The sequence below is a fragment of the Monodon monoceros genome, unplaced genomic scaffold, assembly GCF_005190385.1.
Source record: "Monodon monoceros isolate NGI ecotype Baffin Bay Population unplaced genomic scaffold, NGI_Narwhal_1 Super_Scaffold_6, whole genome shotgun sequence".
In the NCBI taxonomy this organism is placed as follows: domain Eukaryota; kingdom Metazoa; phylum Chordata; class Mammalia; order Artiodactyla; family Monodontidae; genus Monodon; species Monodon monoceros.
Window position 1 is genome coordinate 37,085,289 of NW_021703783.1, and position 22,950 is coordinate 37,108,238.

Genomic DNA, 22,950 nt, shown 5'->3' on the forward strand with positions numbered 1-22,950 from the left:
GGTGATGGTGTTAACTGTACAACCCTTCTCTGTTCCTCAGTTCAGTTCTTATAAAAGGTAATCTTTTGGCCTCTTGTCATATTGCATTATAGTAACAGACAACTTCTAGCATAGGTAAATTAACCCTACCTGAACGTCTGTTTTAACCCTACCCTTAGATTCATCATCAAAATAATCTTGACAGTTTATGTCTGTGATCCAGCATCAGGCCCAATTTCTCTAAAAGTTTTATATATATTTATATATATATATATATATATATACACACACACATACACACACATTCCTAGCCTTAGAGAATTTTGCAACAATCAGGCATTAATTGTGAGAAAGAAATGGGAGTGGGAGGAGGGGTGCGGCACAGAGGGTAAAAAGAAGACATTTGGGAGATATTTGCAGAAATAACGTAACTCTGGGTAGGTAGGCTTTAATAAGGAAGTCCCACCCTTTCCATTTACTTCTTACATGGTTTTTAACTTATCCTCCCAACCAAAACCAAAAGCAAATTAATTACTGAAAATGTCTTTACTTCTTGGGATGGAAGTGTATGTGTCCTTGTTTTCCCTTTTCCATCAGAGGCAGCTCCCTAAAAACCCAAAATACACACAGACACACTCTCTCTCAAACACAAACAAAACATGCATTCAAGTGATTGTTTTCATAACATTTTAACATTTAATAGAAACTATGTACGATAATTTTTTATTGTATCTTACATAAGATAGCCACTACAGAAATTTACATAGGTTAGAAGCAAGATGGATGGTTAAGGAGGGCCCAGTCCTGTGGGCTATTTTCTCAGAGGCTATAGGTCAGAGTTCACTGAGGGGAGGGGCTTCAGATTACCCAATTAGGTGAAAAGTGAGGAAAGGCTAAAACAGGCTGCTAGACAGAGATAAACAGCCATTGGGTCCATCAACATCCCTAGACTTGGGAAACAGCATTACAAAGCTCTCTCCCCCCTTAGGCACGGTCCCAAAATACTCTCAAGCTCAGCAGCTCTGATGGGAATCACCCCTCTTCCCTGCCCAGAGTGGGAAGACATCCACAATTTTTAGACACTATTGGTCCCTTCCCCCAGCATGTGGTTTGACTATAGCACTCAGTAACCCAGAAGAAAAACAAGGTAGTCCAGGTTGTCCTTTAGTGAGAGACGGTCAGAAATGCTTGTTTAAATGGGGAATACAAATCCTCCAAAGTCAACTGGTTCCCAAAGCAAACTATCAACTGACAGAAGCGGGTTCTGGCTTTCCGTTTGCAGTAGCCACTCCACTCTGAGGCAATGGTGCAGAGGCTTTCTCAGAATTTCGGGATCCCTGTGATCTGCACCCATCTCCAGCCATCTGCATCTGGCCCTGTTAAAAGAAAAGTCACTTTGGTTACAAACTCATTAACTGTGGTCTGAAGCATGAATCTGACTTATATAATGCCCATGTATAGTAGCAACAAGAACAAGACAGCAGATATAACTCTATGCGGTTGCTCTTCCCCATACTTAACTATCCCTGGCCCTCGGAGTCAGAAGTCATTACTTGTAGCATTCCTGAGGCCCTCCCAATGGAAAGGAGAGCTGTGGGTTGTTTCTTCCAAATGAAATAGCCATTCTCTGCTGAGTTTCCAGAACAGCCAACAGATCACAGGAAGACAGTCCTCTGGGCCTCTGTTTGAAACCAACAGCTGTAGTATAACTGCAGGTCTTCAGTCAGAGCCATGAGTGTCCCACCCAAAGCTCAAAGAAAGAAGCCAAATCATGCTGCTTGTGCTTAACTCTGATGAAAACAATTCCAGGGCTGAACTCTCCCTTAAAGCAACAAGCTTCTTACACTCCTTGTCTCAACCTTTTCTAGTTAACTAAATAAACTTGTCCTGCTCTCCCAGATACGGGGACCAGGAGCTAGTAAGTGTTCTCTCTAAGGCCCATCTGGAGAACTGCCATCTGGAGCACCTGCACAGCTAGTGATGACAACCCCGACCCCCAGGAGTACATGCTGGCCACAGCCAGCAGGGGACCCTCTGCCTGGCTGGAGGTATTCTTCACTTGCCAAAATATCCACTGGGCCTTCAGCAATTTCTTTTACAGGATGATCTTCAAGGGTTAGTGAAGGATCAAAAAGCAAGGGTGAAGGAGGGCACTGCATACCGTCACCCACAACATCCAAGTCCTAGGAAAAGAAAGAGAAAAAAGCCTATTAGCAATATCAAGGGGACCAATAAGCTAAAGTTGGCATTTTTCAGCAAACCTCGAAGAATTCTCCCTTACTTCCCTCACCCCTTGCCTACCTTTAAAACAAATAACGAGTTCCCCAGAGCGTGCAACAAATGGCATAAGACTGAAAAGCACTGAGAATTTTTTCCTTGCTGCCAAATATAAAGCACAGGCCACTATAGTAGCTTTAAAAAGCATATCTTTTTTGAACAGAAAAATTCAGAGGCAAAGGTAGAACAGGAGCTACCAGGGGCTGGAGATGGGGGGGAGTGGGAGTTACAGTTTAACGAGTACAGTCTCTGTCTGCACTGACTGAAAAGCCCTGGAAATTGATAGTGGTGATGGTTGCACAATGTTTTGAATGTACTTCATACCACTGAACTGTACACTTTAAAATGGTAAATCTTACAAGTATCTTACCACAAAAAGAAATATTTTTAAAAAGCATATACTGGAACTCCCTGGTGGTCCAGTGGTTAGGACTCTGCACTTTCACTGCCAAGGGCACAGGTTCAATCCCTGGTTGGGAAACTAGGATCCACGTGACCAAAAAAAAAAAAAAAAAAAGGCATATACTTCTAAGACTAACTGTAGTCGACATCTAAGTTCACCAGTGATGAATCTAATATGGACAATCAGCATACATGCAAATTAAAACGAAATACTGACTTAATAGATTGGACGATATGAGACCACTTGATTAATATTCTAATGGCCACAAAGCGAGCCAGGGAGCAAAAGAGGAAAGGGGATGGGGGAAGAAAGAAGGAAGACGAAAAACTCAAAGTCCTTCCGAATGGCCAGGAAATATTTTAGTTAAGTCCCTATCCCCACAGAGAAAAGTCCCTGATTCTTAAACCTAACATATCCAATTGCTCTTTAAAACACCCACACACAGGGGGACTTCCCTGGTGGTCCAGTGGTTAAGACTCTGCGCTCCCAATGCAGGGGACCCGGGTTCAATCCCTGGTCAGGGAACTAGATCCCGTGTGCCGCAACTAAGATCCCACACGCAGTGAGGAAGATCCCGAGTGCCACAACTAAGACCCGGCACAGCCAAATAAATAATAAAACACACACACACACACACACGCACAAAACATTGTATTCTACAGACTATGTTTCTTCCAACTGAACTGGCCATTCCCGCAGAGGGGCTGAAGCCAACAGACCATAGGAAGACACTTCTCTTGGCTCCTGCGTGAAACCAATAGCTACAGCAAACTACTGGTCTTGATTCAGGGTCTAAAGCACTGTAAAGGCTCAGACAATATGTCAAACTGACTTTCATCCCTCTGCTGTCTAAGCATCTACTGCTAAACTCTGCTTCCCAAGAGTGAAAACTACCCAAGGGTTTGTACTCTCCTGTGTCCAAGCTACTATATAGAGGCTCTATGTTTCCAGTAATTGAGCTTCTTGAGAAAAGCTAAGTTCTGTGCTTTTAAAATAAGTCTAAGAGTTTGAAATCCTTTCCCTTTCTTTGCTGTGCTGATCACCGAAAACAAGAATCACATCCTCAAGATAATTAAGGTAAAGAAAAGAACACAATTAAAGGACGTGCTGGACTCAAAGCTGCTCAACTTAAGCAGAAACATAAGGAAAAGGGTACAGCTGGCTACCTAACATCTACGTCAGATGTGTTAGAAACTTCTGTACTATCCACAGAAACCACCATGTTCTCACACTGTTAAGTAAGACTGTGAACTGTTTTCTCCGATTCTTTCAGTATGCACAATTATTATGCACTTGATCCTTGAACAACGCCGTGGTCAGGGGCACCGATGCCCACAGTCAGAAATCCATGTATAACTTCAGTCAGCCCTCTCTGTCCATGGTTCTATACCCTCAGATTCAACCAACTGTGGATCATGTAGACTGTAGTAAGAATTTACTGGGAAAAAAAGCTGTGTATAAGTGGACCTGCACAGTTCAAGCCCGTGTTATTCAAGGGTCAACTGTATAAATAATTAACTTGAAATTTAAAAGAACCCATTTAAGCAGTGTGGCAAAAGGTTTCCAAGTCTCAAGATAACAGTGGTACAGAAATTTTTCAAACAAAACAGATACTGAAAAGGCTTTCCTCACATATTCAGTGTTGTCTTTATATTATAAGAATTAAAATTGGGAACAGGAACCTAAAATAAGAGAAGAAGAAAGGATCAGCAGAAATGCCCATCCTAAGAGGAATGAATCAGGACACAAAGACAGCATCCATTTTGTTCTATGTCAAAAACAGAGCTCAAAAAACAAACACAAAAAGAGAGCAAGCTCAAAGTAATAGGATTAAGGTATTAAATTCTTATTTGTCAAATATCCTCGGATCAAAGGACAGAAAACAGGCAAGTGTTAATATCCAGAATGAAAGGCTGAACTTTTACCCATATGAATATCTGATACCTGGTCCTCCCACAAGTTACCAGAAATTATTAATAAGTATAACAGAAATGATATCTAAGAAAGAACATAGGTAAGATTGCTGGGTGGAATTCATATAATTAAGAAATTATTTTTACCCAGCAAAAGACTAGTTAAATATATCCAGAATTTATGGGAGGACAAAAACTCTTTTCTAAAACAGAACTGTTTCAACATTTTCTGGAGAATTTTTACCTCCAAAGATTAAGAATAAAACTACTTTTCAACGATCAGTGTGGTTCATCTAAAGTACATTAATACAAACATAATAGATGATCAAGTACAAATAGCTGATTATCATTTTTAAACCTCTAACAAAGGTCCATCTTAAAAACCCATGAGATTCTCAAAAATAAACTTACTTCTCATACATTCTTTAAAAAATTCACACCATAAAATAAATATTAAAAGATCTGACAATATATTTTTAAATGTTTAAAAATTAAGATTCCTTAAATGTCACTTTTAGGCTATGATCACATCTTATAATCTCTAATATTTTGTGTTACTATTCTCCAAAGAGCAAACAAGAACATAATCTTCAAACATACTGGAACAGTCATATTTTCTTAGCTCTAGATCATCAAAAGTTTAAGAAAACACTATTTAAAACTAACGCAAAAACAGGTGAAAGGGGAAAAGCAAAAAGGTCAAAACAGCAATGGCTCTAGAAATTAACAATCAGATGAAATAAAAGTTAATAACCTAGTACATCTATGTAAAACCCATGTGCTAGTTACTACATATGTACATTAATATTTGAAGGGAATTTGGCAATGTAGTGATTAGGTTATTTTTTAGACCCTATAAATCTGCTCGTTACTAAGTTAAAAAAAAAAAAAGGAAAGATAGCACCTCTTTGGGTTTTCTTCACATGTAAAATGAAGGGAAGTGGACAAAAATCTGTATCAATCTAGGGCTATCTATTCATTTACTCTCTTCAACATAATCTCATTGGAAAACTCTGGGAAGCACTGGAGTATATAATCTCTAAGGTTCTCATATTCTATGAATCTGTTTGAAAGAAACTTTTTAAAAAGCAATTATAATCAGGATTATAACAAAAATTATAAGTTTGTTATAAATGAAGTGACAAAAATCAAGTTCACTAATCCTACAAACAGTATACAACCAAAAAAGGAGGGGGCGTAGTTAACTGGCATCAGTTTACTCTTTTTGGGGGCCACTCTGCACAGCTTGTGGGATCTTAGTTCCCCCACCAGGGACTGAACCCAGGCCACAGCAGTGAAAGTGCCGGGTCCTAAGCACTGGATCACCAGGGAATTCCCTAGAATCAGTTTACTCTTAGTGCCACTTTTTCAGATATTAGCCTGTCCTGATATATCTTCTTTAGTGAGCAACACTCGAGGCCACCCAAATCCTGCTTCTACCCCTAGGCAAACAATCTTGCAACCTATACTGAATTTTCCATTTAGATTTGTCACTTTAAATATGTCACAGTTATATATTGATACAAGACACCTTTATTATGAAATTCAGAAGAATTATCTTCAGAATAAATAATGAAGACCTTTATCCAAAAGGCTAAAGATTAAGCAAAGTGCCAAAAAAGAGATGGAATGTCAACTGATCCCTGAAGTGAATGATATAGTAGGGTAGTGCTAATTAAGGAAACGAATGCAATCAGAGATGGGTTTATGCGCTGGGACCAATCAAGGAGCAGACTGAAAAAGGTAGAGTAGTGTACACACTTAGAAGGCTATAAAAGTAAATATTTAGGGAGATCACTGTTGTTCTGGTCCATTCGCAACAGAATCTTTAATACCATATCAAAAATGAAAAACAGTATGCAGAGCTAAGTTTAGAGTCATTTTTAGGGGGGGACACATTAATCTGAAAATGAGAACTCTTATAGGGCCAAAACACAAATTTACATTGTCAAGTAGATATCAGAATTCATTTGTTTTATTTAGATTCAAGTGAATTACTTACCTTGTGGATGGGCACCGAATTTCCCAGCTACACAAATCCAACCATAATCTTGACTTTCCAATTTCCCTTAGTTTAAAATTTCCCTTATCATTCCCTCAGGAAAAAAAACTTCTGTAAATTTAAACTGTCTCTAAATGAATATGTTAACATACAAATACAACCATACACATTATCATTTCAAAAAACTTATCAAAGTTATTTTCTTTTTTTTCTTTTTTTTTAAACCACAAAAGACTAACCTATTCTCACCATTAATAAATAAGGCCTTGCCTCAAGGGCCAACCAGAGCAGAGCTTCTCTAACTTACATCACTGAACTCCAGAGGTAAACTCTCAGTGGGCTGAAGCTCAGCAGCACTCAAGTACAGATCCATGGGGCCGGCTTCCAGATCGTCTGGCACAGACAGTACCTGCTCGGGCTTATACATCTGAGGAGGCAACTGGAAATGCAGTGGGCAGCAGGGATCCTCAGAGAGGCTTACAGGAACTGGTTTGTTGCAGGGTACCTCTTCAGACCCCTGGCAGCATTTGAAGAGAACCTGATTCGTGTCCTGACAAATATCTGTAGAAAAACGGTCAAGGGAAATAAAATGGATCTATCGGAGGCACAAAAAAGGTGTCTGCCATGTAAAATTCAAGGTCTGGACAACACATGATATTTGGTTACATCTGATACAGAACCAAATGCAGGTAGCAATTTTTAAAGTTACTTCTCAAATTGTCATTTACTAGCATAACTCTAGCTCTACCAGTAATGTAAAACTAGTCCCCAACCTCCATTTAAAGTAGAGACACTAATCTTGTTCTCCCTATGAGGGTCAAATGCAAAACATTTCAAAACATAGTGCTAAGCAAACAGCAGTTAACAATCCTAGAAATCTGTACCTATTCAGAAGAAACATGTCATGGTAAATGCAAATAGCTTGCAGAGGCCCCTAGCAACCCCTTCCAAGAGTCAAGAGATACAATGTTGTTTCTGCTGCTAAGCAGAGGAGCAAAAACTTCCTCAAAACTTTTTGAACCTTGTTTCCAAAATGGTTACATGATACGTTTGTTTAAAGAAGCAGGGTGTTGGGGAAAATAGAAGCTCCAGTAATAGTAACTAGGTATCCTACCCTGACAGGAAATAAAATTAAATTTCCACACACACACCCTTTTTCAGGGGGGTGGTATCACTGGAGTCCTGTTATGATCCCAAAAACAAAGGGAAGAAGAGCACTTCCCTGGTGGCGCAGTGGCTAAGAATCCGCCTGCCAATGCAGGGGACACGGATTCAAGCCCTGACCCGGGAAGATCCCACGTGCCGCAGAGCAACTAAGCTCGTGCACCACAACTACTGAGCCTGCGCTCTAGAGCTCACGTGCCACAACTACTGGAGCCCGCGTGCCTAGAGCCCATGCTTTGCAACAAGAGAAGCCACCGCACCGCAAGGAAGAGTAGCCCCCGCTCGCCGCAACCAGAGAACGCCCGCGCACAGCAACAAAGACCCAATGCAGCCAAAAAAAAAAAAAAAAATTTTAAAAAAAGAAAGGGAAGAAGAAAATAACTGCTTATGGTGCATGGAAAGAAGTACTCCAGGAATGCTCCAGGAGCCCTAACAACTTCTCTTAAGGGTAGAAGCAGAAAAAGGCTATATTTCCAAGTTGGCAAAGAAGTTCTGTGGGATGAATCAACATTGAAATCATGATTAGATAACAAAATTCTGATTCGAGTCACTCTACAGAATATTTTACTCAAGTTTTATCATTTCCTGAAATCCTAACTACATGGTTATTTTCCCTAGATTAATAGACAACTATTATTTCAAACTTGGGCCTATTTTTTAAACCAGAAAGCAAAATTTTCTGTAAACTGTACCCAAGATTATGGAAGAATGGGTAATTTTTATCCCCCAAATTTTAAGGTAATTTTTTGAAGTTAAAAAATCTAATGTACATTGTAGATTTTAAACCTAATAAACCCTCTTGAAGAAAAGCCATTTTGTTCAATCCATTCCTTAGAACTTCATAAACTCTAAAGTAGAATTTCATAGCATTGCCACCACTGGCATTACGGCTATCTATCTGTGCACTGTAGAATGTTTATTAGCAGCATTCCTGGCCTCTGGCCACTAGATGTCAGTAGCACCCCATCAGAGTTAAGACAAAACAAAAATGTCTCCACACACTGCCAAATGGGGTACAAAGTGGGCCCGGCTGAGAACCACTACTCTAAAGGAACAGTACATAGCTCAAAGTAAACAAATAATTATTCAATGAAAATCAGCACTCAAATGAACAAACATGAATCTGATGGGAACAATCAGATTTGCAATCTCTATGTGCTTAAGAAGCTCAATCTTATTTAAATTATTAAAATTTTAAATGTGAATCCATTAAATTGTTTCAATTGGAACCTTTTTCATGTAATTCGAAGGATTTTCACAAGTCTCTTATTTATTTAATATCACAGTATCGTTGAAAAGCCCTCCCCCATCCTCCTCCACCCCCTTTCCTTTCAGATAGGGACAACAGACAAAGAAGGGAATGGTCGACCTACAACTAGAGTCTGGGTCCTTCACTTTCAGTCCAGTGGTGTCTCCATTAGACCAGAGTAAAGAGTTAACAGGTCACCAATGGCAGTCGCATCTTTCTCTGGGATAAGGACTTAAGGAAGGGTAAGTGACTTAGGCAACTACAGAGTGGAAAGGAAAAGAGCATAAAAGAGAAAAATAATACTTCCCTTCTCTTTTCACATACATTTTCAACTTTGCTTTTTAAAATATTGATATTCTAATAAACTATCTTGAGTATAGTGCTGTAAGTCTAAAATACTCAATATCCATAAACTGGGTTTTTTGCCTTATAAAGTAATTCAAGGTCACTGAAGAAAACCTGAAAAGTACAAAGCAGAGGGAAAAAGGGCATTCATAACCCCACCATCCAAAAATAGTCACATTTCTGTTACATTCCCTCCTAGTATTAGTTCCATGTAGTTAAAACATACTCTACCGAATTCCATACTCTATTTTTGTCACTATCAAACATTTTCCTATGTCATTCATAAATTTTGTTAAATATAATGTTTAATTCCTGAACATATTCCATACTATGCTGTGTCACAATTTTCCTCTCTATTCCCCATCTCTGAAAATTTTAAGGCTCTCTCCGGTTGGAGGAATTCTGTGTAACAATAATCGTCTGTATTTGATTATCGTCTTAAAATAAATTCTCAGAGGTGACGTTATCATATCAAAGAATATGAATATTCTCAAACTGCTTTCTAAAAGCCTGTGCCACTTTACAGTCCCACTGGCAGAGTTTAGAAGGGCCCATTTCACCATTCCCTCACAAACTTTTGAAACTTTCTCATTAAATCTCATACATAGATAAGTCTCAAATTTATAGATTCGGGAATTCCCTGGCAGTGCAGTGGTTAGGACTCAGGGCTCTCACTGCCAGGGCACAAGTTTAACCCCTGGTCCGGAAACTAAGATCCCACAAGCCATGCGGCACAGCCAAAAAAAAAAAGTATGGATTAAAAAAACTTGTTTTATTTCTTATTTCACTTATTTATTGTAAAGGTAAATACTTTTCAACTATCAGCCACTTCTACTTTTAATCTGTCCATAGACAGCCTTTGCCCAATTATGTTTTGAGCATTTATCTTTAGTTTTTAATTACTCTGCACAAGAATTTTATATATTAAGGACAGTAATCCTTTACCAGACATTTGTTACAATAATTAATAAATTGGTAAAATATTTAATAAGCAGAATAGAGAAAAAATCAGTTTTCCTTTCAAAAGAGCAAGAAAGTCTTCCTTCCCTTATTAAAAAAATACATTTTACTTTCCAAATATTTGTATATCCTGCCAGGCAAATGAAATCCAGCAAGATTTATGCCTTTCATATAATGAAGATCACCATATTTAAATAGTGCATTTACTGTGAAAGTAACTTTCTCAATCAATGTCCACCATATAGATGCACTTTCACAATTCAATATACAGCTCAAAAAATTTTACAGCCCAGTAGTAAATGTAAGTTTCCTATTTGAATGAAGTCTAAAATACACAAGTCAGGGCCCTGACCATAAAAGGATAATATTCAAAGAAAGATCACATTTCAGAATCATCCGACTGTTTTTGGATCCTCAGCAATTTTTTTTGTAGTAATTGGATTTAACAGTATTATAATTCTAATGAATGAGTTAATAAATCAGGGATCTCTAAATTTTGGAATCCCAATATTAATCAACTACAAGTAAGTATTAGCCCATATCTATCACCAATGACTGAGATGTTTCTTTCTAATGAATTGACCATTACATTTCCAAAGTTCTGAAATGGCCAACAGACCATAGAAAGAGACTTCTTTAGGCTCCTGCTTGAAACCAACAGCTTCAGCAAACTGCTGGCCTTGATTCAGGGCCAAAGGAAAACAAAGACCTTCAATTAACTAAACTATCACAGATCCCCACTAGCCTTCAGTCTAGCTAGCAAACTGAACAGAGCAAAAAGATACGGGTAAGGCAGTGTCTGGTCATTGGAAGAGACTGATTGGAACAACGAACATCATCCACAAAGGCCAAGCACCTCTGACTGGAACGAGTGGTATGGGCCTAAAATGGAGAAAACAGGTCAGTCAAAACAAATTATCTATGAAAACACTTACTTATATAAGAAAACTGTATCCTTAAAGCCTAGAAACTTGAACATTTAACAAATTTATTCACCAATACTATGCAAAAGGAAAAAAAAAAATGTAAACCTCAAGTCCAAATAATGAATCAACCATAATTCGAAATACAATTCCTCCGAATTACAAAAGTGTGTGATACACAGCCTAATGGTTTTCCAACTATTTTGTCTTTTAGCAGAACCCTTTTTAAATCGTAATCTTACGTGGAGCCTCAAAAAATAGAAAAGATAGGGCTTCCCTGGTGGCGCAGTGGTTGAGAGTCTGCCTGCAGATGCAGGGGACACGGGTTCGTGCCCCAGTCTGGGAAGATCCCACATGCCGCAGAGCGGCTGGGCCCGTGAGCCATGGCCACTGAGTCTGCGCGTCCGGAGCCTGTGCTCCGCAACGGGAGAGGCCACAACAGTGAGAGGCCCACGTACCGCAAAAAAAAAAAAAAAATGGAATTCTCTTTCTTTTTTTAAAATTTGTTTATTAATTTTATTTTATTTTTGGCTGCATCTGGTCTATGTTGCTGGCTTTCTCTAGTTGCATCGAGAGTGGGCTATTCTTTGTTGCAGTGTGCGGGCTTCTCATTGCAGTGGCTCCTCTTGTTGCGGAGTACGGGCTCTAGGCTCGCGGGCTGCAGTAGTTGTGGTGCACGGGCTCAGTAGTAGTGTCTCAAGGGCTCTAGAGTGCAGGCTCAGTAGTTGAGGCACACAGGCTTGGTTGCTCCACAGCATGTGGGATCTTCCGGGACCAGGTTTCGAACCTGTGTCCCCTGCATTGGCAGGCAGATTCTCAACCACTATGCCACCAGAGAAGCCCAAAAATGGACTTACTCTTACTGATGCAGAGACCCAGGGGCTTGAGGAACAAATTTAAGAATAATCGCTTAATTCTGCTTGTCAACCCTACTTCCTGACCTTCACTGCTCCTATCTTCCTGCCTTCTAAAATAAGAGTCCCAATCTATTAGGCATTCTGTGCCTGTTTCTGAAGAATTTCTGAACCAAATAACTTAGAAATCTATGGCAACCCTTCAATATGCAGATGAAAACAGAGTTCAGTTATCAGTGCAGGCACAGAACTGATCAGAAGGGAACCAAAACCCATGTCTCTGCACTTCCAGATAAGTGCTCTTTTCAATATACCCCACGTCCAGTAAGTTAGATTTCAGAACCAAGACTGTACAACAGTGTTTTGACAATTACCCTAACTCTGTAAATAAAACAAATGTAACACCTTAGAGGTATATACAAAAATTACCTGTTGGGCGGCACCATCTGTGGCCAGCATTCTGCGCTCCTTCAGCTGCCTATGTAGTAAGGCTTCCACTCCATAGCGCTGACGATACCGCCGAAGACATTTTAGACGCTTTAAGTTCTCTCGTTCTTTGGCAAGAAGTCCCTCTGGGCCAGTCAGGAGACTACTACCTAGAACATCACAACAGTCAAGATGTTATCTGCCAAGCAACCAATCAAGGATGCGTCCCCAAACTAACAAGAAGAAAACAGAGAAATCTGCCCATACAAGTTTCAAAAGCACATCCTTCTCCAGTCCAGTAACAAGACAGAAGTCTAACTACTACGAAATTCACATGTTGAACCCACAACAGCTTATCGGAACTGGCATAAAACTTGCCTAGAGCTTCATGTTCCACTTTGCGATTGTGTAAGTAACGTCGCTTCTTCTCTTTGAGTAGATGCTGAAGTCGTTTAAACTGGTCAATGTACAAAGACTGCAAACGAATAAGCTTCTCACGCATAATCAGGGCCACTTCTTCCGCTGTGTAGACACCAGCATGCCTAAAATAAAAGAGACAATTCAAAAAGGATAAGAAAGCACAACAATAAAACCCAAGCTTAGAAGGAAAAAGGAGTGAAGGTGAGACTTAGATTTGCTATTCAACAGTCAGTGCTGAGACAATCACCTTATTAAACAGGAATGTTTTCACACAGCATTTTACCATTCAAGTTGTTACTCAAAAACAAAACAAAAAAGAAAATTCCCAAGAATGGATACTAATGTATGACATCACAATATGGGAAAGGGGAAATGTTTCATTATTTTCCCCAGTTATTTGCATTATGTTTAAATAGGAGTAAAGATATAGAATACTCAAAATTTTTATTAATCTACATTCTTGTTCCATTTAATAATTTAATACAGAAAAATCACAGTCAGGACAGCTTAAAAGTGTTTAATTTAGCAGCATGTATCTCAATACATTTTAATTAAAGCACAAAAGATAACAAACAATTATGACTTCTAATTTAAAAATATACTCGTAGGGAAATACACTGGCGGTCCAGTGGTCAGGACTCCGTGCTCTCACTGCTGAGGGCCCGGGTTCAACCCCTGGTCCAGGAACTAAGATCCCACAAGCCACACGGCCAAAAATAAATTAATTAATTAAAATTAAATAGAAATAAAAAATAAAAATACACTTGTATTTTGGAGTTTACACAGGCCCTCAAAACACTGGTCACAATGGCTAGTCAATGTCCTCAGCTCATTTTGACAATATTCTCAAAATATCGTACCCTGGAGTAACCCTTTGCCAAAGATCTAGATCCACATCAACTTTATTAAGTTTTTTTTTTTTAAATAAATTTATTTATTATTTATTTTTGGCTGCGTTGGGTCTTCCTTGTTGCGCGCGGGCTTTCTCTAGTTGTGGCGAGCGGGGGCCACTCTTCGTTGCAGTGCACGGGCTTCTCATCGCGGTGGCCTCTCTTTGTTGCGGAGCACGGGCTCTAGGCGCACGGGCTTCAATAGTTGTGGCTCACAGGCTTAGCTGGTCTGCGGCATGCGGGATATTCCCCGACCAGGGCTTGAACCCGTGTCCCCTGCCTTGGCAGGTGGATTCCCAACCACTGTGCCACCAGGGAAGCCCAACTTTATTAAGTTTTGCCACCAACTATATGAATCAACAGAACTTAAAAAAAAAAACTTATTCTAGTGATTAATGAGGTCGCATAAGCAAATCAGTTTAAATGTCAGTTTAATTAAAGACTGGTTCCTGCCTCTGATTTAACTCAAAGTTTAAGGGATTAACTGCAAATTTAAAAGATTTTTGGTTCCATTTGCCTTATGTGATCATTATATAAACAGAAAGAACAAGCTAGATGTATACCCTGACTTGCTATTTTCATATTTTGACTGAGTAAAAATTATTTCTGTTATTTAAAAGGCAATACACACAAATTACATACTAATTTTGAATCCAAAAATATGTGCTCTTTAAAATTTAACTCTTAAATCACTGAAATACACAGAATAAAATTATTAACTTTAGGACTGAAAGCAAGTAATCTCTGCCAAAAACTTTTCCTAAATATAAATAGGAGACAAAACTACCTGTGTATAAGAGAACTACAACTACAAAGTACTCTGATAAAAATAAGTGAAAAGAAATTAAGAACCAAAACGTGAAAAAAAAACCCAGAAAATTACAGAAATGACAAAATCTAAGACTATCAGAAAGTGTGAAAAGGTTTTAAAAATATCTCAGGTCTAAAAAAGGTGACTAGGTTATTCATATTCAGGAAAATGGGGCATGTCTGCATTAATATGTCTGTACCCCCTAAAATACTAAGGCCTTAACCTAGTACCAAGTTTGTTAAAATGAAATTAATTTCATTGTACCCTGTCAGAAGAGAATTTAACCAATGATCTGGGGACTATAATTTATAAATGGGAAGCCACTACAATTAGAATTTACTACAAATCATTTGGGGCGGGGGTGGGAGAGGATGAGCACCCTAACTAATATGAATGCCTAGTTCATGTGAAAAATGGATCATTTATTTAAAGATGGATGTCCCAGACATTCACAGCTAGTTATTAAAGTCATGTACTAATTCTTCTTGCTCTGATATACACAAATATAAATCTAGGATTTATTATTAGAATTCAACTTCAAAAAAGAGAGTCACCTTATATTCTATTAAATAGTGCCTCTTCTTAAAAGTGCATTCTCTCAAATTTCTTCATTTTGATAACAATGATGAAGACTCAGTAACCTGAAATGACCTTTACCAAAACAAGTTCTGGATGTGTGTAGAGGTCACATGATAAAACTTACTTTTTAAATAGGGAAAGATTTAACAATTACTCTTAAGCTAAAATTTCACCAGTGTTGGATGATCCTGGAAACAAGCTTTTAAAGATTACTTTTTACAAAGCAATTAAGTAAATGATTATTTTGAGAGAAATCACATATATGTACCTACAATGGGGAAAAAATATGCCAATAATAACTCTAGTTAGGATAAAATCTCTAATGACATCATCATAAACAATTCAAAAAGAACCCTTTCTGAAACAAGCAAGTGAAGATATATGCTATAAACTGTTAATGATTCAAAAATGATGACAAAAACATTGGCACCGGGATTTCCCTGGTGGCACCGTGGTTAAGAATCCACCTGCCAATGCAGGGGACACGAGTTCGAGCCCTAGTCTGGGAAGATCCTACATGCCACGGAGCAATTAAGCCCATGCGCTACAACTACTGGGCCTGTGCTCTAGAGCCCGCCAGCCACAACTACTGAAACCTGTGTGCCTAGAGCCCAGGCGCCGCAATAAGAGAAACCACCGCAATGAGAAGCCCACACACCACAACGAAAGTAACCCCCACTTGACGCAAGTACAGAAAGCCCCGCATGCAGTAACAAAGACCCAACGCAGCCAAAAATAAATAAATAAAAATTAGCACCAAAGATGAAAATTCTTAATTAAAAGAATTTCATTACTTATATTAAATATAATATGTAACCACATTAATGAATTAAATATTGTAAGCAGACAATTAACAACTCTATTTACACCTCTAAAAATGCATATACGTATAGTACTATTTACTCCCGCTGGTGGGTATCTCCAGGTATGGAGGACCAACTATGGGACTTGAGCATCCTTGCATTTTGGTACCCGGGTCAGATCCTGGAACCAATCCCCCTCAAATTATGAGGGACAACTGGATTTTAGTTGGTCAAAAATTTTTTTAAATAGTATCACTGGGAGAATTAAGGAAAGCCTTATATTTAGTTATCTAATAGTTGAGCACATCTGGGGCTTTATTTTCCCCTTTGAATGTTTCTTTTAAAGGAAACTAACATCAAGTACCTAGTCCTCTTAACATTTATACTTCTCATAAAATTAACTGGTATTTCGGTTTATATAGCAATCTCTTGTTAAGTCAGATTAGAATGAATGTGTCCGCTAGAGACTGATCCACTCTAGATTACTACTGACAAAATCGAGTTTCTGGACCTTCAAAACTGAGCGTTTCACACCAAAAGACAGTCACTCTGTGACCCTACAGTGTGTACACCTCCTCAAAGAAGCAAGTTTGGCATTTCTAGAAGCACAATGGAGGAGGGGGGGGAAAAAAACAACATATATGTTGCTTGGTATAAAGCTTCTACTGTAAAAGAACCCTGAAACAAACATTCCTTCTCAAACTACTTAGATGGACTCTCCAAACAAGTACTTCCTGAATAGCTTACTACATCGAGATTACTTAAATAGATGAAATTATTCTACTCAGAAAGTGTAATCGTAAATGACCTCTTATAAACTTCAGAATCCAAGGAATGAAGAAAATGCTATTCTAAGAATTTGTCAAACACAGTCAATCTAGAAATTCATTACCCCTCCCACTATTCAGAGTTCTTCCACCTGAACTGTCAGTGAGAAGTGTCATGAGACAGAAATCAGAAAGAAAACAAAAACTCAACCCAAACCATGAGACATAGAAACATGAGACTTCTGAGTGGCAATATGTCTACAACTCCAAAGCGAACATGGGTTAAGTAACGAGCAGAACCTTAGTAAGATATAATTAGGTTGATTACTCACTTCTGGGTTTCTAAATCAGTTTCTCTTTCTTAGGCATGAAACCAAAGGAAGCTCCTGAACACCTTTTAATTTTTCTTAAACAAATAAATTAATCAGACAGAGCTTTGCAAAAAAAAGTAGTTATTCAAATATAATCACTTTATTACTCCTGAGGTTTAAGCCAAGAACCAATTCACATCAATTTTCTCTTCTCTTAACTGATCTCCACCCACCTCCCACTCCTATGTCCAAGAAATCTATTTTCTCCCCTACACTTTCTCATGTGTAGAATCTGATGTCCCAAAATTTTCCCAAATTACAAGACTTCTAAAAAAAGAATCAAATCCTACCCTGAAGCAAGATGGTGATGAACAATGACACTTTAATATGCAGAAGCTATTTATTACTGCTCACAAACAGCTATCTTCAACCCTCCTAGGTTATTAATCTACTAAACAGCATGCAGTACTACATTCCACATACTAACTACTAAAATATTTAAAAGCCCTATGTGGAGTTACAACTTACTTTAGGGGATCTTCTTGATCACTGTCTATGCTATCAGCTTCACTGTCAGGGTCACCTCTCCATGTCTGATCCACAGTAATGGGTTCCTGCTCCCCATCACTCCAGCTGTCTTCATCTGAGGCAAGGAAGGGAGAGCAGCCATTAAGACTTCCCACCTCTGTAACTCCACCACACAAAACTAGATTACTTAACACATCAACCCAAATCTTAAAATTAAAAAAGCTTAGTACAGAGGCACTGACAAACAAAAACGGCTTAAGAAAATACATCCCAAGTATGAGTACTTATAACACAAATGAGTTAACCATGCCCTCAAAGGGACAGAAAGGCCAACTCAAAATTATTCTGTTTCCTGAAATTACCTTACCTAGCAAAGATGGTAAGTATAAAAGCAGCATTGAAGGAAAGAGTCAAACTCAGGGTAGTAAACCTAAGCACCCACTACTTAAAACCAAAAAGAATGGTGAACAACATGGCAATCCTGAATTCTCACCAAATTGCCTACGAATTAACAATAATATTGTACTATCAAGTGCCACATATGTTCAAGGCACTGTGCTAAACCAAATTAAGTTCTTTGTTAACTTTTTTCCTCCTTTTTCATTCTGGGAGAGAAGACCCTTACCCAGAATTCGGCTGGCTTCACTGCGGCTACTTTCTGGAGTCTGAGAACCCAGCTCTGACTTGGCATATGAGCTCAGCTGGCATAAGAGTGTTTCACCCACAGGCCCTGTATTGGTCTTCTTCACTTGAGCATGAAGTGCAAGGGCATTCCTACGGGCATGTTCAGCACAGAAGGACACCCTAAGGAGACAAAATATTAACATTTTATACTCTGGTTCTCTCTTAAAAGAGTTCAACTATTTTCACAGACACTGATCTTTAGATCATTTTCAGGAAATTAAAATGACTATTATCTTCATTTATAAATTAAAAATGCCAGTAAAGCTAAATAATGTAACTGGCCCAAGGTCAACTCATTTGGTATTACTAATGGGAAATGCAGGTAGCATAACCTAGTAGTGCTCTATCCATCAAACAAAACATTCCATCTCTAAAAATGCTGACATCATTTCACAACAAATCAAAGAGATTCACTTTCATCTTTCAAAATTGGTTCTGGAAGACAACATTTTACTTCAGTATCAATCCACTGTAGGTAATAAGATGTAGGACACAATTTTAAAACCAAATGATATATGCAGAATTATCTAGTCAAGTTATGTTTCTGCATAGATACTTTTGCTTAAATGATGAAAGCTATTAAGTTTTTCCCAGAAAAATACATAAATATTAATACAATTTTGCATTATTACCTAAGGTTCAAGGACAGCCAAGAGTCGTGGAACCTAGGGTTAAGAATAATCCTTATTTTACAGATAAGGGAAAAGATCCAAAGAGATAACAAAGTGACCCAACTGGGAGTTGTCTCCTTACAGTTTTCAACATTTTTTAAAATTTTCGAAGGATATACCCATAACCTCAATTTTACAAGCACGTGACATAAAAAACTAGGCAGCTATTCCCAACCCACATCATGCCACATCCTCCTCTCACTTAAAAACTGAAAGTACAAACGACAGATATCTATACATATATACCCATCTTTCTTCTCAGGCTTTGGGGCAGCACTGGGACATCTTTTTCCATTCTTCGTAGATATATAACTACACTGCTTGAAAGGGGCATTCTTGTCTTCAAGTATATGCTTAATGCAAAACTCCTGCCCCTCCAGACGAGGTTGCGAGCATGGGCGATGAGTAAACGAACAAGATAGGGGCTCCTGAGACCTGGGCACTGGGGTGATCCTCCCCCGACTGGTCGGCAAGACGTGGATCCGAATCCTGTTCATACCAAAACCTGCAGGGTCACACAAAAGATCAAAAAGCCCTTACCCTTCCCGAAAATTCCTGCTCCACGATATCTGGGCAGACTGCGCATGGCTTCTAAAAGACAAGCGGAAGTCACGCTCCTTAAATCCCCTCCGCCCACGTCCCCCCAGGCGTTAGTGAATTTGCCTCACCTCAACTTCCCAGTCCAAGCCCGCCCCCCACCCCGACCACCGCCAGGCTGAAAGCTTCTCAAGGGCTCGCACAGCCGCGGCACGAGGGCGAAGCGCCGGCGCCGGCCCCACGCGGCGCGGCAAACCCGCAGGGCCACCCGCCACCCCCGCCTCCGCGCACGCCGCCTTTGTCCCGGCCCGCCTCAGAGCTCACGGCTGGGCCCTGCCCATCCTCGGCGGCCCGCGCAAGCGCCATTTTGTCCTAAAGCTCCGGGCACCGGAGAATCTGGGTTCTGGGAGCCTCGAGGAGACTGACTCTGACGCTGACTTGAGGCAGAGTAGCAGCTCGGAACGGACAGACGGGGCAAGCAGCAGCTTAACTGCAAATGCGAAGAGCAAGCGCCCCCGCCATCTTACCTTTGCAGCCACGCCGCGCTGCTTACGGTCTGGCAGCGCCAGTCGCTTCTAACCAGTCCTTTCCGGGCTCCCAACCGCTGATTGGCTACTGCGCCTACAACTCTGTGTCACCATTGGCTACCTATCAAGCCTGGGAGGGCGGGGCGCTGAGAAAAGGCGCGGCTGGGTGGCTAGAAGAGCTGTCTGTCGGTAACTCAGCTCCAGAGTGAGGCGGAGGGAGCGCGGGCTATGGAACGCGCTCGCTGAAAACGATGACTTTCCATCTCCCATCATCGCTGGTGTTAAGGCCGCATTTGGCCTCTCTGTCTGTGGTCCTAGGCCGCGGCTACCTCACCACCCCTAAACAGTAGGTACAAAATCGACATATAGAGGCCAAAGGATCACTGTACATTTGACTCTCAGTGTTTACAGGAAAAGGCTTTAGTTTTGTGAACAGTTCACTGATGGAAACATTTTTTGAATGTTTATTAAGTCTGGGAAATTACATATATAAACATTTAATTTTCAGAACAATCCTAAGAGGAAGAAGCTATAATCTCCATTTTACAGATAATAGAGGAACAGAATGAGCCCATATCTAGTAATTAGGGGAAGAAGGCGAATTTGAACCCAGCCCTCATTTTTTATCCCTTTTATTCCCTCTCATATAGTGAAGAGCATTGGATTGAGAATTAGGAAATATGAGTTCTCGTTGCGGCCTTGATTCTCTAAAATTCTCTACAATTCCGTGCTAAATAATGCAGGTATATAGAAATGGCAGACACAATCTCAATTTTATCATCCTCTAAGCATCTTTAGTTAAAAGCATCTCTCCCTTCTTTCATCTCCACCATGCCTCTGGTAGACAGGAACCAACATTTTCTCCCCATAACCCTTCTGGATCTTTTTTGCATCCCATCCTTCCCAAGCTCTCACCTGCTGTCAGTTTCATTTAAGTAAGCTATTTCTCCATTACCAATGAGCAGGTGAGCGTGGTTCAGTGGTGAGCGTAGAGAATCTACAAAGCTGGAGAACAGCAGTTTAGGCATAAGAAGTGATTAAAACCGAAATGGGTAAAGGAGAGCTCATACCTCCCGTTTCCCAGAGATTAGGGCAGTCCTAGAAGGCCATTTCATGAGATTCATTCATTTATTGAGCACCTAAATGCCAGGCACTGGGGATACAGGGAGAACAAGAACAATAAACCTGCTCTTTCGGAGTAAACATTCTAGAGTAGTTTGGGATTGTGGATGCAATACAGCCATTAAATAGCAGCTATGAGTTATATACATAAGCAAACACTCCAACCCTCAGAAGAGGTACAAAGACATTTGTTATAAACACTCTGTAACTCAAAACTAGGAGAGGAAGCCACATTACAGAAAATATGGGAATTTTCAACCAAATGCAGTGAAATCAAAAAGGAATATTAAAGCTACTATAGGGAACAATGTAAAGAGGCATTAGGGACCAGATAGAGATGCAACAAAGGCTTTAATTAGAGCGTCTACTGAAGGTCTTGGGGGGAAAAAAAATCTTTCTGCTAAGCCCAAAACAGACCAAAAAATGCTATTTAGAACCACTTCCGGGCTCCCCTAGTTGCGCAGTGGTTAAGAATCCGCCTGCCAATGCAGGGGACACGAGTTTGATCCCGTATGCCGCGGAGCAACTAAGCCCAGGCGCCACAACTACTGGGCCTGCGCTCTAGAGCCCACGAGCCACAACTACTGAAGCCCATGCGCCTAGAGCCCGTGCTCCACAACAAGAGAAGCCACTGCAATGAGAAGCCCTCGCACTACAACGAAGAGTAGCCCCCGCTCGCCGCAACTAGAGAAAGCCTGCGCGCAAGGAGGGCCCAAAGCAGCCAAAAAAAAACCCACTTCCTTCTAAGTGGGGGAGAGATATTAAATGGTCAAGACATTAGCAAATTCTTTGTGCTTTTTAACAAAGTAGATGGCTGTTTTTAATCCAATTAACACTTTGCTAGCTACTGAATAGGTTAAAGTAGACCTGAGGCTGTTCGTAAATAGCGGTTAGGAAAGATGAATTCTTAAAGGAAAGAGAATTTTTAATTCGGACTTTTGGGGGCTAATCCCAGAGAAAAAGTGTGTTTGTGTGTGTGTGAGAGAGTGGAGATAAATAAATGCCAAAATCCTGCACTTTCTATAGTCATCCTCATATTTTTTCCTTCCAGTTTCTTGGGCCAAACACTGGGAGTCATCCTCGACTTCTCCTCCAACCTTATAGCAGATCCTACTGGCTCCAACTTCAAGATACGTAACTTCTCATTACCTTCAGCGCTTCCAACCTGGTCCAAGCCACTCGCATCTGTTCCCTTATTGTGAGAGTCTCCTTACCCTTGACTCTATATAGTCCATTTTTCAACACAGAAGCCAAATGAACATTTTTTTTTTTGGCCATGCCTCGCTGCTTGCAATGGTGCAGGATCTTAGTTCCCCGACCTGGGATTGAACCCGGGCCCTGGCAGTGAAAGCGCCAAGTCCTAACCACTGGACTGCCAGGGAATTCCCCGCCAAATGATCATTTTAAAACCCAAGCTAGATCATGTTACTTCTCTACTCAACACTTGTCAATGGTGCTCCATTTCACTGTCTTCCTAATGGCTTACAAGGCCCTACTGTATCTGGCCTTTTGCTGCTTCTCTAACCACATTATCCTACTACTTACTCTCTCCTCCTCACTCAATTCTATACTAGCTACACTGGCCTCCTTGCTCTTTCTCAAACGTGCCGGTATCTTCTCACCTCAGAACCTTTGCACTTGTTTCCTGGAATGATCTTACCCACAAATATTCCTGTGGCTTGCTCTCTCAACCTCTTTCAGGTCTTTGCTGAACTATGATTTCGTAAGGCCTTCCTCCCTAGCCATCTTATTTCCAATTTCAACAATCCTACTGACCTACATGCACACACAAAATCCCTGTCCCT

General features: G+C 40.0%; 1 protein-coding gene and 3 non-coding genes across 6 annotated transcripts; all 4 read right to left on the reverse strand.

Moving 5' to 3' along the window:
* Window positions 1-655: 655 nt before the first annotated feature.
* KANSL2 (KAT8 regulatory NSL complex subunit 2) lies at window positions 656-20,073 on the reverse strand. Of its 3 annotated transcripts, none has more exons than XM_029204469.1 (10): window positions 20,024-20,073; window positions 19,206-19,464; window positions 18,230-18,408; window positions 17,605-17,719; window positions 12,874-13,037; window positions 12,499-12,665; window positions 11,078-11,174; window positions 6,882-7,135; window positions 2,043-2,162; window positions 656-1,355 (listed from the first exon to the last, which is right to left on the reverse strand). In XM_029204469.1, the coding sequence occupies exons 2-10, from the start codon at window positions 19,454-19,456 to the stop codon at window positions 1,224-1,226; spliced, it is 1,479 nt and encodes a 492-aa protein (XP_029060302.1). In that variant the 5' UTR covers window positions 19,457-19,464; window positions 20,024-20,073; the 3' UTR covers window positions 656-1,223. The 3 variants fall into 3 exon arrangements, with proteins under 3 accessions (XP_029060302.1, XP_029060303.1, XP_029060304.1); XM_029204470.1 differs by lacking the exon at window positions 20,024-20,073 and adding an exon at window positions 19,821-19,917 and having other exon boundaries at window positions 659-1,355; XM_029204471.1 differs by lacking the exons at window positions 656-1,355; window positions 2,043-2,162 and having other exon boundaries at window positions 6,747-7,135; window positions 20,024-20,068.
* LOC114886261 lies at window positions 1,576-1,712 on the reverse strand. Its single transcript, XR_003791269.1, has one exon. It is a non-coding gene; the product is annotated as a small nucleolar RNA SNORA2/SNORA34 family (small nucleolar RNA).
* Window positions 3,323-3,454, reverse strand: LOC114886262. The gene has a single exon (XR_003791270.1). It is a non-coding gene; the product is annotated as a small nucleolar RNA SNORA2/SNORA34 family (small nucleolar RNA).
* LOC114886260 lies at window positions 10,851-10,987 on the reverse strand. Its single transcript, XR_003791268.1, has one exon. It is a non-coding gene; the product is annotated as a small nucleolar RNA SNORA2/SNORA34 family (small nucleolar RNA).
* Window positions 20,074-22,950: the final 2,877 nt, after the last annotated feature.

What these genes read in the sequence shown, in the direction of transcription:
- KANSL2 (XM_029204469.1), bottom strand. Translation starts at nt 19,456, where the DNA reads ATGAACAGGATTCGGATCCACGTCTTGCCGACCAGTCGGGGGAGGATC. An exon ending in GATCAAGAAGATCCCCTAAA is followed by an intron (nt 13,038 to 17,604) that starts GTAAGTTGTAAC and finishes CTTTTATTTTAG; the next exon opens with GCATGCTGGTGTCTACACAG. An exon ending in CAGATGGTGCCGCCCAACAG is followed by an intron (nt 11,175 to 12,498) that starts GTAATTTTTGTA and finishes TCTCCATTTTAG; the next exon opens with GCCCATACCACTCGTTCCAG.